Source organism: Elephas maximus, chromosome 20 (assembly GCF_024166365.1).
Source record: "Elephas maximus indicus isolate mEleMax1 chromosome 20, mEleMax1 primary haplotype, whole genome shotgun sequence".
NCBI classification, from domain to species: Eukaryota; Metazoa; Chordata; class Mammalia; order Proboscidea; family Elephantidae; genus Elephas; species Elephas maximus.
The window spans coordinates 80564093-80578877 of NC_064838.1; the positions used below are offsets into that span (position 1 = coordinate 80564093).

The 14785-nt window shown below is 36.6% G+C and overlaps 1 protein-coding gene across 1 annotated transcript; it reads right to left on the reverse strand.

The window, feature by feature from the left end:
- Nucleotides 1–649: 649 nt before the first annotated feature.
- On the reverse strand, nucleotides 650–1606 carry LOC126063811 (olfactory receptor 4P4-like). Its single transcript, XM_049862188.1, has one exon. The coding sequence runs from the start codon at nucleotides 1604–1606 to the stop codon at nucleotides 650–652; it is 957 nt and encodes a 318-aa protein (XP_049718145.1).
- Nucleotides 1607–14785: the final 13179 nt, after the last annotated feature.

A 14785-nucleotide genomic window follows, 5' to 3' on the forward strand; every position in this document is an offset into this window, starting at 1 on the left:
TCATACTTGAAACTCAGGAAAACTGACACACTATTTCAAAAAAGATTCTACTACACTGATTCAGCCATTAGAGTACGTGTAGGTCAATATACTAGCAGCAACAAAAAATTAGCATATAATTTAGAGATTTTAACTTCTTCATTACCAAAGAATGCATATCAACATATGGTCTTGCACCCAATTCTAAAGTTTTAAATGAAATAATGGCATTGCAGTTGTTTAATCATCAAAAATTGTTTGCATTAAAATTCGCTGCTCAGTATATCGTCATTTTAATTGGTATAGTCCAGAAGACATTTCATGCAGCTAACTCTTCCTATGAGTCGGAACCAACTAGATGGCACCTAACAACAATAACTCTTCCTATACCACCTTAATATTCCACTCCTTCAATTAACTAAATTAACTATAGGGTCACTATGAGCCGGAATTGACTCGACGGCACTGGGTTTGTTTGTTTGTTTTTCTCAATTAACTAAGTTTTCTATTAATTTTTACATGGTAGATTAGTATTTGATTTGTATATTGTTTTAACTTGTAAATCTTAGTTCCTTCATTTAATCCCCTCATGATATAATGGAAACGTAAACTATGAGATAGTTTCTAACATTTCTGTTTCACAATTAGCAACTTCATTTTGTAAAGTTGTTTAGCTAGTAGTCTTCTTCACATTAACTGTTAGCCCCCTTTGAAAATAAGCTTGACACCAAACTTTTCTCATGGCATTTTTCGTCTCTGTATTTCTCAGGGTATAGATTAAGGGATTGAACATAGGAACAATGATGGTGTAAAATAGAGCAAATACTTTATCCTCTGGGAATGTGGTAGGAGTTCTAAGATAGGCAAAGATTGAAGGCCCAAAAAACAAGACTACCACAGTAATATGAGACCCACAGGTAGACAGGGCTTTGCGTCTTCCCTCAGCTGAGTGATTTCTTAAAGTGAATAATATAATGACATAAGAAACAAATAAGACAACAAAGGTTACTAAGGCAACCATGCCTGAATTGGCAACTACAAGAACACCAGTGATATAGGTATCAGTACAGGCAACTTTTAGCAAAGGGAAGATATCACAAAAATAGTGATCAATTTCATTAGCTCCACAAAAGGGCAACCGGATTGTCATAGATAATCGAGGAAAGGAATGGACTGCTCCACCAGCCCAGGCAGCTAAGACAATAAGATTACATCTTGTTCTGTTCATGAAAATCAGGTAGTGGAGAGGTTTGCAGATGGCAACACAGCGATCAAAGGCCATAGCGGTAAGAATGAAGACCTTGATACTGCCAAAGAAGTGCATGGTGAAGACCTGTAGCATGCAATTACCATAAGAGATGGATTTTGTCTCCACCAGTAGGTCACCAATCAGTTTGGGTGTGACACTAGAGGTATAGCAGATATCCATAGAAGACAAGTGGCTAAGGAAATAGTACATTGGTTGGTGAAAAAGGGAGCTACATTGAATGGAAACTGGAATCAGAAGGTTTCCTACCAAGAGGGCAACATAGCAGAATAAGAATAGTGCAAAGCAAAATAGTTGCAAATTTGGATCATAAGAAAGTCCCAGAAGAATGAATTCTGAGATGTTTCTCTGATTTTCCATATCTATCAGGTTTTTTTTTTTTTATCAGTTTAGTGTATGTTATAAACAATTGAGTTGAGTATCTGAAAATAAAGAAAACATAAATGCTAACCAAAATGAGTAGTATGATAACAATAATATAAAATATACCAAAAATGGATTAGTATGAATTGAAGTTAATATTAATTATTCTGTGTTTATAGAATTAGGCTCCTTCTTTTATATTGTCTTATTTTACAAATCTACTGTGAAATGATTTTATATTGGAATAATTTTGTATTTTATTTAATTTACCACTAAGTTTTAAAAATATTTTTATTACCCTGATCAAGAAGGAAACATTTTTTACTGTTAATTATATGATGTTGATAACAAATACTTAATCTACTTAATAACATTTTTTAAAATTGCCTATTTTTAAATGAGCGTGTGCCTTGTTCTACTTTCCATCTCACAGCACGATCTGGTTCACCACCCCTGAATTATCTGGGAGTGTGTGCTCAGGAAATTTAAGTATGTTTAAAACACCCCAACTTAAATTGCCGAACTTTAGTATACGTAGCATGTACTTTTGGTTGCCATGTAAGTAAACATTGCCAATGGGTTTAAGCAATGTAGAGTTAGTTATATTTAAAAGTGTCCAGAAAAGAATTTCAATTAATGACTGGAGCTGTAAAAAATAATCAGCAAATTAATTCATTTCTCCTGTTTACATTTCACATGTTAAAAAGTACTTTTGGTAACATATTGTTATTCAAGTTTGTGAAGGCAAAAGGAAAGATAAAACAATAGAATTGCTCAAGTTTTGAAAAGTGCATATTTTAAGGGCTCTGCTAGCAATTTCTTGCTTTTATATGCATTCCAGGCAACAGAAGTCAATAAAAGAAGATTGTAACAAATATAACTAAGACAAACTTAGTTGTCAGTTATGAATGAATAATAACAAACTCACAAATCACATATACCTTTTGCTTAATCTTGAGACATTTGGGCATCGGACACAAAATAGAAAGAATGTACTTCCAATGGCTATTTTATCCAGTTACGAGAAATTGTAAGGCACCCAGGGGAGCTACCTCCTGCCTTAGTCAGGATCTAACGTTACAGTTAGTTGGCCGCCCAGATATTTCTTAAAACACAGAATGCTTTCATAAGAATGCTTTCGTACTGTGAGAAAACTAATTCTATTTTTAACTGATATTCAAAAATTTCATTTCATCAAGGAGAAAGTCTCAGCTTGTTCCTACTATGACTTCACTACAGCTACAAGGGGCTCATTCCTTCATTTTTAACAAACTAAAAATAATTATCAAGCTCATAATGTTCAGCTCTTAAAAATAAGTAAATATATTTTAATATTTTTTGGTTCATTAGCCTATTTTTTCTTCTTATAACTAACACTGCTTTCTTGTTTATTAGAAGATGTAATGTTTATTTTTCAAATATATTTATTTACCTGAAACAAATTGATTTAAAGATAATTATAACATGAATAAGCTGGTAAACAATTTGTAAGTAGGCATTGCTTGATTAATCCAAATCCCTGTTTTTCAAGAAAACAGACAAAAATCAAGAGAATCTAAGTAAATTTTCAAGGTTAGAAAGTAACATTCTGTGGATACTAGAAGCTACATATCTCAATTCTCACTCTGTCTGGTTTTGCTTAAGAGCAGAGTGTGATGGGATGAGGGGCATGGATGACAGGAAACATGCATGTTGACAAGTTATCCAAACATGCTCAGACAATTCTCCAATTGTAACTCAATTTAAAATAATTTTCTTTTAGTTTTACCAAAATGTAAATTTAGTCAGTCAAGATGTTTACTTGTTTTCTAGATCATCACAGGTGTTTAATCTAATAGTTCTTAAAATCTCATCCTCTCTGGGAGCATGCTATTATGATGACTGCTGTTAGCAAAGGTATACCGGAATAAAAATACAGATAGGTGAGAAAGAACTACTGATACAAAAACAAATAATATTTCTTGTCCTTGTAGATAGTAAGGAAAACTCCTAGGAGAGAAGTGAAATCATAATTGATGAAAAGAAAGAAAGGTTAGTCAACTACTTTTTAAGCGGCACCCAGAGAGAGGTAGAACTATTGAGGTCTTTAAATAAACTGACCAGTTATGAATCTTGGGGGTAATTTTCTTTAAGCCTCATTTTCCTCATCTATGCAACTGATCATTCAGGAATATAATGATAAATACAGGAGGTGATATAAATACTCCAGTATCATACACAGTTCATGGCACACAGATTATTTTACTTTTATTTCCCCTCTTCTTTGTGTGAGAAGTTAGTTTACCAACTACTGAAGCTACCTTGCAGATATATATAATCAAGTTCAAGAAGGATATAAACAACCCGTCCTCCCCCCAAAAAAGCATATATTTAAAGAAGATGATCAGGTAAACTGCAATTTAAACAGTCCTTTAGTTAAAAAAATAATAAGTTACTCTGATGACAGATTGGCTGTTTTGGAGTATTTCTTAACATTAACCACTAAAATGAATTTTTTTTTCTTGTACTAAAAAGAATCTAGTCAAACGATTAACTTATTTCTTTGGTAGTATTGAATAAATTCTGCATTCCCTTTTTGGTGTTCTCTCAGCATGATGAGAACAGATGCTTTTTTAGTTAAAGTACAATTTCCACCACCAGTTACATTTTCTAGTAGAGGATTCATGCCATGCTACAAACTTACCTTAGTTGACACAGATGAATCTAATCTTTAGGATGGGATGTCTATTGGAATATGAGAAATTCTTCAATATTGTAAATATTCAAGCATAAATAAGGTTATTCTTTGATATGAATATCAAGGAAGATATATTAGCACTAGAGCGGGACTCAGTGAAGCTCACTGCCAACTTAAAGATTTGGTTAACTTAAACTCTACTGCTCTCAATTGCTATTGTTTGAGTATATTTAAAACTAAAGTATGCTCTAACTTTTTTATACTAATCAAATTAACATATAATTCAAGAGAAGTTATAGCTTTAAGAAAGAAAATAGGTGGAATAAAGACTAATAGTACATACTCTGTGTAAACATGTTTGATGGGCTTTCCCCAAACCAAGGCAGCATGGTAATTCACTGACCATCAAGTCTGATTTGGGTAGCTTTAGGCTGTATCAGAAAAAAATTTCTCCCTGGTAATTTTTCCGCAGCATCTAAATCAAATAAAGTGCAGAGAATTACAAACCAATAATTCAAGCACACTTAGGTTAATTCTCTAAAAATATTTATAAAATCAGAAAACCCTTCAGAACATGTTACGGATTTACAAGGGTTAGTGGACTTGACATATCCACTAAACCATCAGGGATGCAAAGAAAAGTGGGTCTATATTCCATAGAAAAGCAAGGCTGGACTTTTCAATGCAGATTTAATATCTTAACACTACCTAAGACTAAAAAATAAACAAAAGGAGCTTTGAAATTCCTCCAAAATCTAACACACATATTTAATTCCTAGGAGTCATCTGTTTGATGCATATGCCAGAAGGAAATTTCGGGAGAAGAGCAGAATATAAACTTATGTGACAATGGTGAATTAATAAGTCTTTGAAAGCTCTATGTAATCATATTCCCAAAAGCATTTCTAAGCATGTCATTACCAAATAGCATTAATTGGCTGTCCACCATAATGGTCCTGGTACCTCTGGGCATTTTCTGGTCCTAACTTTACTTTCTATAGAGACCTCAACATGTTATAGTTAGTCAAAGAACAGTTCAGAAAACCCTTCTGACTCTGTGCTCATCTAGCTTTCTGAAGAATAGGAGGAAAAATAATGTAGCCTGGAATAATATTAGGTCTGCCATCAGGAAATCTGTGATGAGGTAGGATAGAGAGAACCAAAGACAGGAATTTACAGTCTAATATGGATTTTTTTTTTTTTTTTATGGATTACTATAAAAAGTAACCTAGGTGTTTAGAAGTAGACAGACCAATAAAGTCAGTGACCTGTAAGATCATGGCTACCAATTAATAAATAAATAAAACCCGTTGCCATCAGGTAAATTCCAACCCATAGAGACCCAATAGGTCAGAGTAGAACCCGCCTCATAGAGTTTCCAAGGAGCGACTGGTGGGTTCGAATTTCCGAGCTTTTTTGAGTTAGCAGCCGTAGCTCTTAACCACTGTGCCACCAGGACTCCAGATCTTGACTGGGACCACGTTATTTGTAGTCAGGGAATAGACGGTTGGGGAATCAGACAAAAAAAAAAAAAAAGGCATAGATGTGACATCTTTGCCCCACACATATGGTAAGAGGAAAAGATACATTATTCAGTATAAAAACATACGGAAAAATGAGAGGAAATCAACATGCAAAGTGCGGGAAAGCTGTTATTCTCTTTACCACTCAGTTCTTTTTCCTATGTCACTGAATATTTACAAGTGGTTTAGGCTCATCACAACCTGCACACTCTGAAATTCAGTTAGCCCCTTTCCCTCTTTCTAACATATAAAAACCCATACTTTAAAAGTTTTTTCATATATGTAAAACTTCAAGAACTCAATTTTTACAGTACCTTAACTAGTTCAGATCAATCTACTTAGCAACAATAATAACAGCCTGACTATATTAAGCAATTATGCAGTGCTTTATTACATCATCTAGTACCCACAACAATGCATATTTTGACATAAGAACTGGTCTATTATGCAGATAAGAGTACCAAAGCTTCCAAAGACTAAAAAACTAGCTCAAACATTTAGTATGCACGAGAAGCAGAGTATTTCTAAGCTCAGTATTTCTTCCATATTTTCAAAGTTAAACAACTGTGAGTAGATGAAAGATTCTAGCTATTCAGAATTAAGGGTACCGGAACCTTGTTGACCACTTCAAAAAAATTCCAGTGTTGATCAAGATTTGCTCAAGCTAGGCTGTATCAATCCACAGAAGGAGACAGCTGGTCATATCTCTAGTCAGTCTTAGTTCCCTGCCTCCCAACACACACAAACACACACACCAGGATTCTCCATAGAGACCCATGCAAATACATCAATTACAGAATAACTGATCTCTGGTCATCTCCAATTGTTCTGAAATAAAGTTTTAATGTTATACAGTCCAATTATTAGTTCTTTATGGATCATGTGGTTAGAGTCATATTTTAAAATTATGTACTTGATCCAAAGTCATAAAAATATTCTCCTAAGTATATTCTAAGTACTCAATACTTTTACATATTCCTGTAGGTCTATGATCCACTTTGAAATAATTTTGTGTGAGGTGTGTGGTATGCATTAAAGTTCATTTTATTATCGGTACTTAAGGATATCCAGTTGACCCATCACCATTTGTTGGAAAGACAATCATTTTTCTAATGAATTGATGACAGACATTTGGTAAAAATTAGCTGATTATATACATACACATATATAGCATTGACACACAGTGGCTGCAACAATGGGTTCAGACATAGCAATGATTGTAAGGATGGCACAGGACCACTCAGTGCTCCATTCTGTTGTACATAGGGTTGCTACGAGTTGAAACTGACTTAATGGCACCTAAAAAAAAAAAAAAAATTTTTTTTTTTTTTAATGGCAACATAGATGTATAGTTATGCAGATATATAGATATTGCTCTAAGATTGATTACTTGTGTGTGGCCTTTTTAGCCATGGTCATGTAACTCCCAAAGCGATTGGGCGGGGCTGTGTGATAGGGTAATTGTGGCCCACCAAAGGGATTGGACAGTTTTGTCATCCTGCTGGCTTCAGGTGAGCCATCCTAGAGTTGGAAAAGACAAGAGCCCACCACCATCAAGGAAGGACAGACCCACAGGAGATAGCAGAGTGGGCTTCCTGACCCACACAGTGGGCTCCCTGACCCATGGAGGGATAGAGCTAAGTGTCTTTGGGCAGAGACAGGGCCAGGGAGAGGTGTGCCTGTAAGCATACTGGAAAGGGGCTATCCTGATGAAAGAAGTGTATACCTGAGTGTTCCTGAGCCTGAATTGTAAACTGTTACTTCCCTAATAAGCCTCACAATTGTAAGTATGGTCTGAGAGCTATGTGTGGCCATTGCAATGAATCCTTAAATCCAGCAGAGAAGTAAAGGGTGCAGTGGAAGGGAAAGTTGGTGTCAGAACTGATAAAGATGGAAGAGACAGAAAGCATTTCTGACCTCCACCTCATGGGAATCAGCCTTGGGCTGTTGGTCTTGATTTTACTTTTCCCTTGTCAACAGACACTCCCCAGGCACTGTTTTACAGATATATGGATATATAGGCCAACTCTTGGATTCTCTCTTCTGGTCCACTGATCTACTTGTTTTTCTTTATGAAAATATCACACGATTTTGAAATCAGGTACTGGAAGACTTCTAACTACACAGAGTTTCAGAGATGTGGGCACTTATCTATATTCTTCATATTTTCATATGTATTTTATTAGAATGAGTTTGTAAATTTCAAAAAAAGGATATGCTTGTTCAGATTTTGGTATGAGATTGCTTTGTCCTAGAGATGTTTTTGGGAAGAACTGACAACTTCAAAATGTATTGTCCAGTTTATGAACAAAATATATCTTTTTTATGTATTGAGCTCTTTATATTTTCTCAGTAAATTTCTATAGTTTTCAATACATATGCTGCCCATGTTTGTTCAGAAATAATCTTATGTATATCTTAATGCTATAAAATGTATGTTTGTAAATTAAATTTCTGATTATTTGTTACTAGCACTAAAATATAAATTTTATGCTGATTTTATACCCAGCAAAAATGCTAAGCTCACTTAAAAAAAAAAGTAGCCACCATGATGGAATAGGAATAAGTTAACTGTCTATATTCACATGTGATACTATGATTATCTATGTAGAAAATCTTAACAAAGTTAAAAATAAAAAAAAAACCTGTTGCCGTCAAGTTGATTCTGACTCATAGCAACACTATAGCACAGATTAGAACTGCTCCATATGGTTTCCAAGGAACAGCTGGTGGATCCAAACTGCCAACATTTTGGTTAGCAGCTGAATGCTTAACCACTGCACCACCAGGGCTCCAAGGTAAACATAAGCTCCTATAATTTATAAGTATCAGAGAAACAGCGGTCTAATAGATGAGTTCAGATGTATTATCTTCTGCTCTATTTTCTGGAAGAGTTTGTGTAGAATTGACATTATTTCTTCTTTAGTGTTTTTTAGAATTCAGCACTGAAGATACATGGACAGGAGGTTTCCTTTTCGGAAGAGTTGAAACAAGCATTTAATTTCTTTAAGAAAAAAGTGCTGCTGAGATTACCTATAATTTATTTTTTTGACGAACTTTGGTTGTTCATATCATTCAAATGATTTGTCAATTCTACCTAAACTGTTGAATTTATTGGCTTTAATATGTTCATAATCTCTGTTTACCCTTTTGAAAACATGTAGAATGTGTATTAATACCATTTCTGTCATTAAGAAACAAGAAAGTTTCATAATCAGTGACCTAAGTATATCCTCATTATCAAAATCTAAGAACATAACAAGAATAAGAAATGAAATTATTGACACAACTAACAGTACTAAAAAGAATGTTAATTAAAGTTGAATTAAAGCCAAAGTTTGATTCTTCAAAGAGACTAATTAAGGTCGGAAATGTCTATGATGATTAAAAAAAAGAGAAAATAGGGAGGAAAAAAAAGCAAATTACTAATATGAAGGATGTATTAGTTGCATACTAGTTGGTTAAGAGCTTGGCTGCTCACTAAAAGGCCAGCAGTTCAAATCTATCAGTCCTTGGAAACCCTATGCGACAATTGTACTCTGTCCTATAGGGTTGCTATGAGTCAGAATTGACTAGATGGTAATTTTCTTTTGACTCATCTATTGTTGCAAGTAGTGTAAAATTACCAAAAACTATGAAATACTGTTAGTATCTACCAATGTCTACTAAAGCTACTATAAATCATAATCTAACAATTCTACCCCTAGGTATTGATTTAAAATATAATAAAATTGCATGATTTTCACCAAAGTATCATCAATTACAAGCGTATATTTAGAACCGTATCTAGACTTACCAGGAACAATAAGTTACATGAGCACATGGCTTACACTTCTGCCATGACTGATCTTGCTTACAAACAATTTCAAACAGCAGATGAGGAAACTGAACTCCAAAGGAAGAAAAATTATCCTTGGATTTAGAGTGAGGTTATTTTTTTATATCAGGGTGAGATACAAAAAAAATGTAAAGGCCAGTGAATTTACCAACATGTACACAATTGGATGAGGCACATGGGACAAGAACCTGAGAAGGGTGAACAAGTTGGTCATTCTAGACAGTCTAACATTCCAGAAGTCTATTTGCAATGATCCCAAATATTTATCGATACAAAACTCTCAAACTGGATCCAGAAATGAATTCAATTAAGGTATGATAGTTTGGAGAAATATGAGGGATATCCTAAGGGGACATATTTATAGAGGTGAAGGGGCAGCTTGGAAGAAGCCAAGAAGGATTCTTCAAGATAGTTTTAATAGAATGTCTTAATTATTTAGTGCTGCTATAACAGAAATACCATAAGAGGATGGCTTTAACCAACAGAAACGTATTTTTTCATAGTCTAGGAGACTAGAAGTCCAAATTCAGGGTGCCAGCTCCAGGGGAAGGCTTTCTGTCTCTGTCAGCTCTGGGAGAAGGTCCTTGTTATCAATCTTCCCTGGGCTAGAAGCTTCTCAGTTCAGAAACCCTGGGTCCAAAGAACTTGCTCCCCTCCTGGTTCTACAATGTTAGAATAGGCACAAAGTAGACATTTTCATTACAAATGAGATAAATTGAAGGGAAAGAAATGCTAACAGACATCAAGCAAGTCAGCAGAACATATTACATCAGCTCTCAAATATAGAAAATAATCCTCTATTCTCTAAAACCATTTAGTCAATGGCTATGCCCTTCAGACTCTGGGTGTTGGCCACACTCTCTGGTTTCTGGGTGGAAGCCCCTCAGCCTTGGGCTTCATTTCCACCTACCAGGTCCACTGGGGCAGCAACTCTGCTCCCTCAGATTTTGGAGGCCTCATTCTCCTAGGCCATCTGAGTGGTTACCACACACTAGGCCCTGGCAGGTCCCATTCTTCTGCCTCTTGGGCATGGAAGCCCCACCCTCTCAGCTTTGGACAGTGGATCTGGCCCCATCCCACTAGCACTCCTATAGGGCAGCCCCACACTCTGAACAGAGTTGGTGAAGATCTGACTCTGAAATCTAAGAGGCTGTGACCCCACCCTTCTAAACCACAAAGGTCTTAGCTATAGCCTTTGAGACCCTAGAAGTTGTGACCCAACCCTTTGAGATGGAGGCAACTCTGCTTCCTGCGCTTCTCATCTCTCCAGCTTCTGCTTCCTGGCTCCTTGGCCTCTTGGCCCTTCAGGCCCTTGGCCTGGCCCAGTGTCTGCCTACCGGGGCAAGTATTCCAAAGTTCTTTAGCTCTACTAGTAAATGCCTGGATGCACCCCACTCCAGCAGAAAACCTGGGCCAGAAGACACTCAGCTCTTTCACTCCTTGGATTGGCTAGCACCGGTCTCCTTGTTCCGCTGCTGCAGTTCCTCTGTTCCTGCTTCTCACGGTCTGCTCAGTCTCTGGTGTTACAGCACTCCTCATTTCCTTCTAAGCCCTCACCAGAATTGTCGTTGACATCCATAATTCCACGAACAGTCTCTTAAAGGCAATCTAGGCCTTTATTATTGTTGTTGTTAGGTGTCATCGAGCCTGTTCCAACTCATAACGACCCTATGTAGAACTGATCAAACAATGCCCAGTACTTAGCCATCCTCACAATCATTGTTATGCTTCAGCCCATTATTGCAGCTGCTGTGTAAATCCATCTCCTTGAGGATCTTCCTCCTTTTTGCTGACACTCTGTACTTTACCAGCATGATGTCCTTCTCTAGGGAATGGCCCCTCCTGATAACATGTCCAAAGTACATGAGGCAAAGTTTGACCATCCTTGCTCCTAAGGAATATTTTGGCTGTACTTTTTCCAAAACAGATTTGTTAGTTCTTCTGACTCTTGTTGTTGTTGTTGGGTGCCTTTGAGTCGACTCCAACTCAGAGTGTCCCTATGCACAACAGAACAAAACACTGCCCTGTCCTGTGCCATCCTTACAATCGTTGTTATGCTTGAGCCCATTGCTGCAGCCACTGTGTCAATCCACCTCGTTGAGGGTCTTCCTCTTTTACGCTGACCCTGTACTTTGCCAAGCATGATGTCCTTCTCCAGAGACTGATCACTCCTGACAACATGTCCAAAGTATGTAAGACACAGTCTTGCCATCCCTGCTTCTAAGGAGCATTCTGGCTGTACTTCTTCCAAGACAGATTTGTTCGTTCTTCTGGAAGTCCATGGTATACTCAATATTCTTCACCAACACCACAATTCAAAGGCATCAATTCTTCTTCAATCTTCCTTATTCATTGTCCAGCTTTCACATGCATATGATGCAATTGAAAATACTATGGCTTGGGTCAGGTGCATCTTAGTCTTCAAGGTGACATCTTTGCTCTTCAACACTTTAAAGAAGTCCTTTGCTGCAAAGGTTCCTCTGGCAGTCCATGTTATATTCGATATTCTTCACCAGCACCACAATACAAAGGCATTAATTCTTTGGTATTCCTTGTTCATCGCTCAATTTTCACATGCACATGAGACGATTGAAAACATCGTGACTTGGGGCAGGTACACCTTAGTCTTCAAGGCTAGATATTTGCTTTTCAATACTTTACAGAGGTCTCTTGCAGCAGCGTTGCCCAATGCAGTAAGTTGTTTAATTTCTTGACTGCTGCTTCCATGGTTGTTGACTGTGGATCCAAGTAAAATGAAACCCTCTACAACTTCAATCTTTTCTCTGTTTATCATGATGTTGCATATTGGTCCAGTTGTGAGGACTTTTGTTTTTCTTATGCTGAGGTGTAATCCATACCGAAGGCTCTAGTCTTTGATCTTAATCAGTAAGTACTTCAAGTTTTTCACTTTCAGCAAGCAAGGTTGTGTCATCTGCATATCACAGGTTGTTAATGAGTCTTCCTCCAATCCTGATACCCCTTTCTTCTTTAGATAGCCCAGCTTCTTGAATTATTTGCTTAGCATACAGATTGTATAAGTATGGTGTAAGGATACAACTCTGACACTCACCTTACCTGACTTTAATCCATGCAGTATATCCTTTTTCTTTTCAAAAAACTGCTCCTTAATCCATGTATTGGTTCCTCATAGCACAATTAGGTGTTCTGAAATTCCCATTCTTCCCAATGTTATCCATAATTTGTTATGATCCACACAGTTGAATGCCTTTGCATAGTCAATGAACACAAGTAAACATGTTCCTGGTATTCTCTGTTTTCAGCCAGGATCTATCAGACATCAGCCATGATATCTTTGGTTCCACACGCTCTTCCGAATCCAGCTTGAATTTCTGGCAGTTCCCTGTTGATGTACAGTTGCAGCCGCTTTTGAAAGATTTTCAGCAAAATTTTACTTTCATATGATATTAATTATATTGTTTAATAATTTCCACATTCTGTTGGATCATCTTTCTTTGGAATAGGTATAAATATGGATCTCTTCCAGTCAGTTGGCCAGGTAGCTGTCTTCCAAATTTCTTGGCAACCGGTGAGCACTTCCAGCACGGCATCCGTTTATTGAAACATCTCAATTAGTATGTTGCCGATTCCCGGAGCCTGGTCTTTCACCAATGCCTTCGGTGCAGCCTGTACCTCTCCTTTCAGCACCATCTGCTCCTGATGTAGTGAGTATAAGTAACAAGCCCATTTGTCTTAAGCACCATACAGTTACATTTCATAGTAATCATTTTTTTATTCTTTCAACTTAAAGTATAAAATAAACTGTAAAATAAGTATTACTATATTCAAAGTTCAGTTATATATGAAAAATCAAAAATGTGAAAAGTCAATTAATTTGTTCAAGTTCAAATAGTAAATCAATGGTAGAGCTGGGACAGCTAGTTTTATACTCTTTAAGGCATCATTCATTTTTCCAGAGTTATTCTTGGTGCCCTTTGGTGATGAAGACAGAAAGCATTCCTTCCATTTAATAATAACTTTCTCCCTCTTCAGTTCTTTACTTTGATTCATCTCTTGCCTTGATAGGATAGGAAACATTTTAATGTCTTTTTCAAGAAAAACACACACATATATATAGTTTATACATATACTATATGTACACATACAATATATACATATATATATGGTTTATACCGTGAGCCCATTTAAATGGGAAGGTGTCATTTTCTTTTCCCTAAACAAGGAAATGTAAATTGACTGGTAATAAAACTTGTCATTTTCAAAAACTTCCCTTCAAGTTTTTGAGTTTGTCTTATTGTCTTGTGACAATTTTTCATAAGTGTATTTTAAATCTGGTAATGTAATTGTTTCTTTCTTAAAACTTGCAGACATAAAAATATGTCCATTTCCTTTCTGCTGTAGCACTTACTTTATCGCTCTCATTTTTTTCTGTGCTCTTTATCCTCCTTTGTACAGTGTCTCTAGGATGACTGTAACTCTTGCATTGTATGTACATATTCCAAAACTCTTTCTGTATTTTCATTGTCTTCCCTTTTATATAATCCTGTTATCCTGTCCCTTCCCTATTTTGATATTTGCTCTGTGTCATAAGATCCTGTTAAGCATGCAAAAAAGGCATTTTATCAAATTCTTTCTGGTTTCTCTAGGAAAACTTTCTCAGGAATATATTTTTCAGAGGCAGAGCCGACATGACACTATAAACTGAAGCACCACGCCATCCCTTCAGAGATAAGAACTAAAAAAATAGGTAGAAAAAAACAGAGACAAATGTCAATCCTGGAAAACTAAGCATCAAATGAAGGGATAAAGAACTCCACCAAACAGAGAGATGTGGAGTGCAGGCCCCTATCAGCTAACACGGTGTGGATTTGCCATCTTGGACTCCTCAGCCACCAAGAACAGTGGACAGGGAGTACAGGAAGACAGCTTCAAGGAGTTCCCAGCAGGAGACAGAGCTCCCAGTAACTAGCAATACACACTTTCCCATTCCCCAACTTTCTTTCCCGTGGTTCGCCTTAGCTGCTTCCTGGCAGGCAGATTTCTCTAGATTGGGGAGGTACCTACTTCTTGCTGCTTGGATTCACCCCACCCACACAGATCAGCTCCTTCAGTGTCATTTTTTGTTGCTGTTGTTGCCTTTTTTGGCTTTTTTTGTTTGT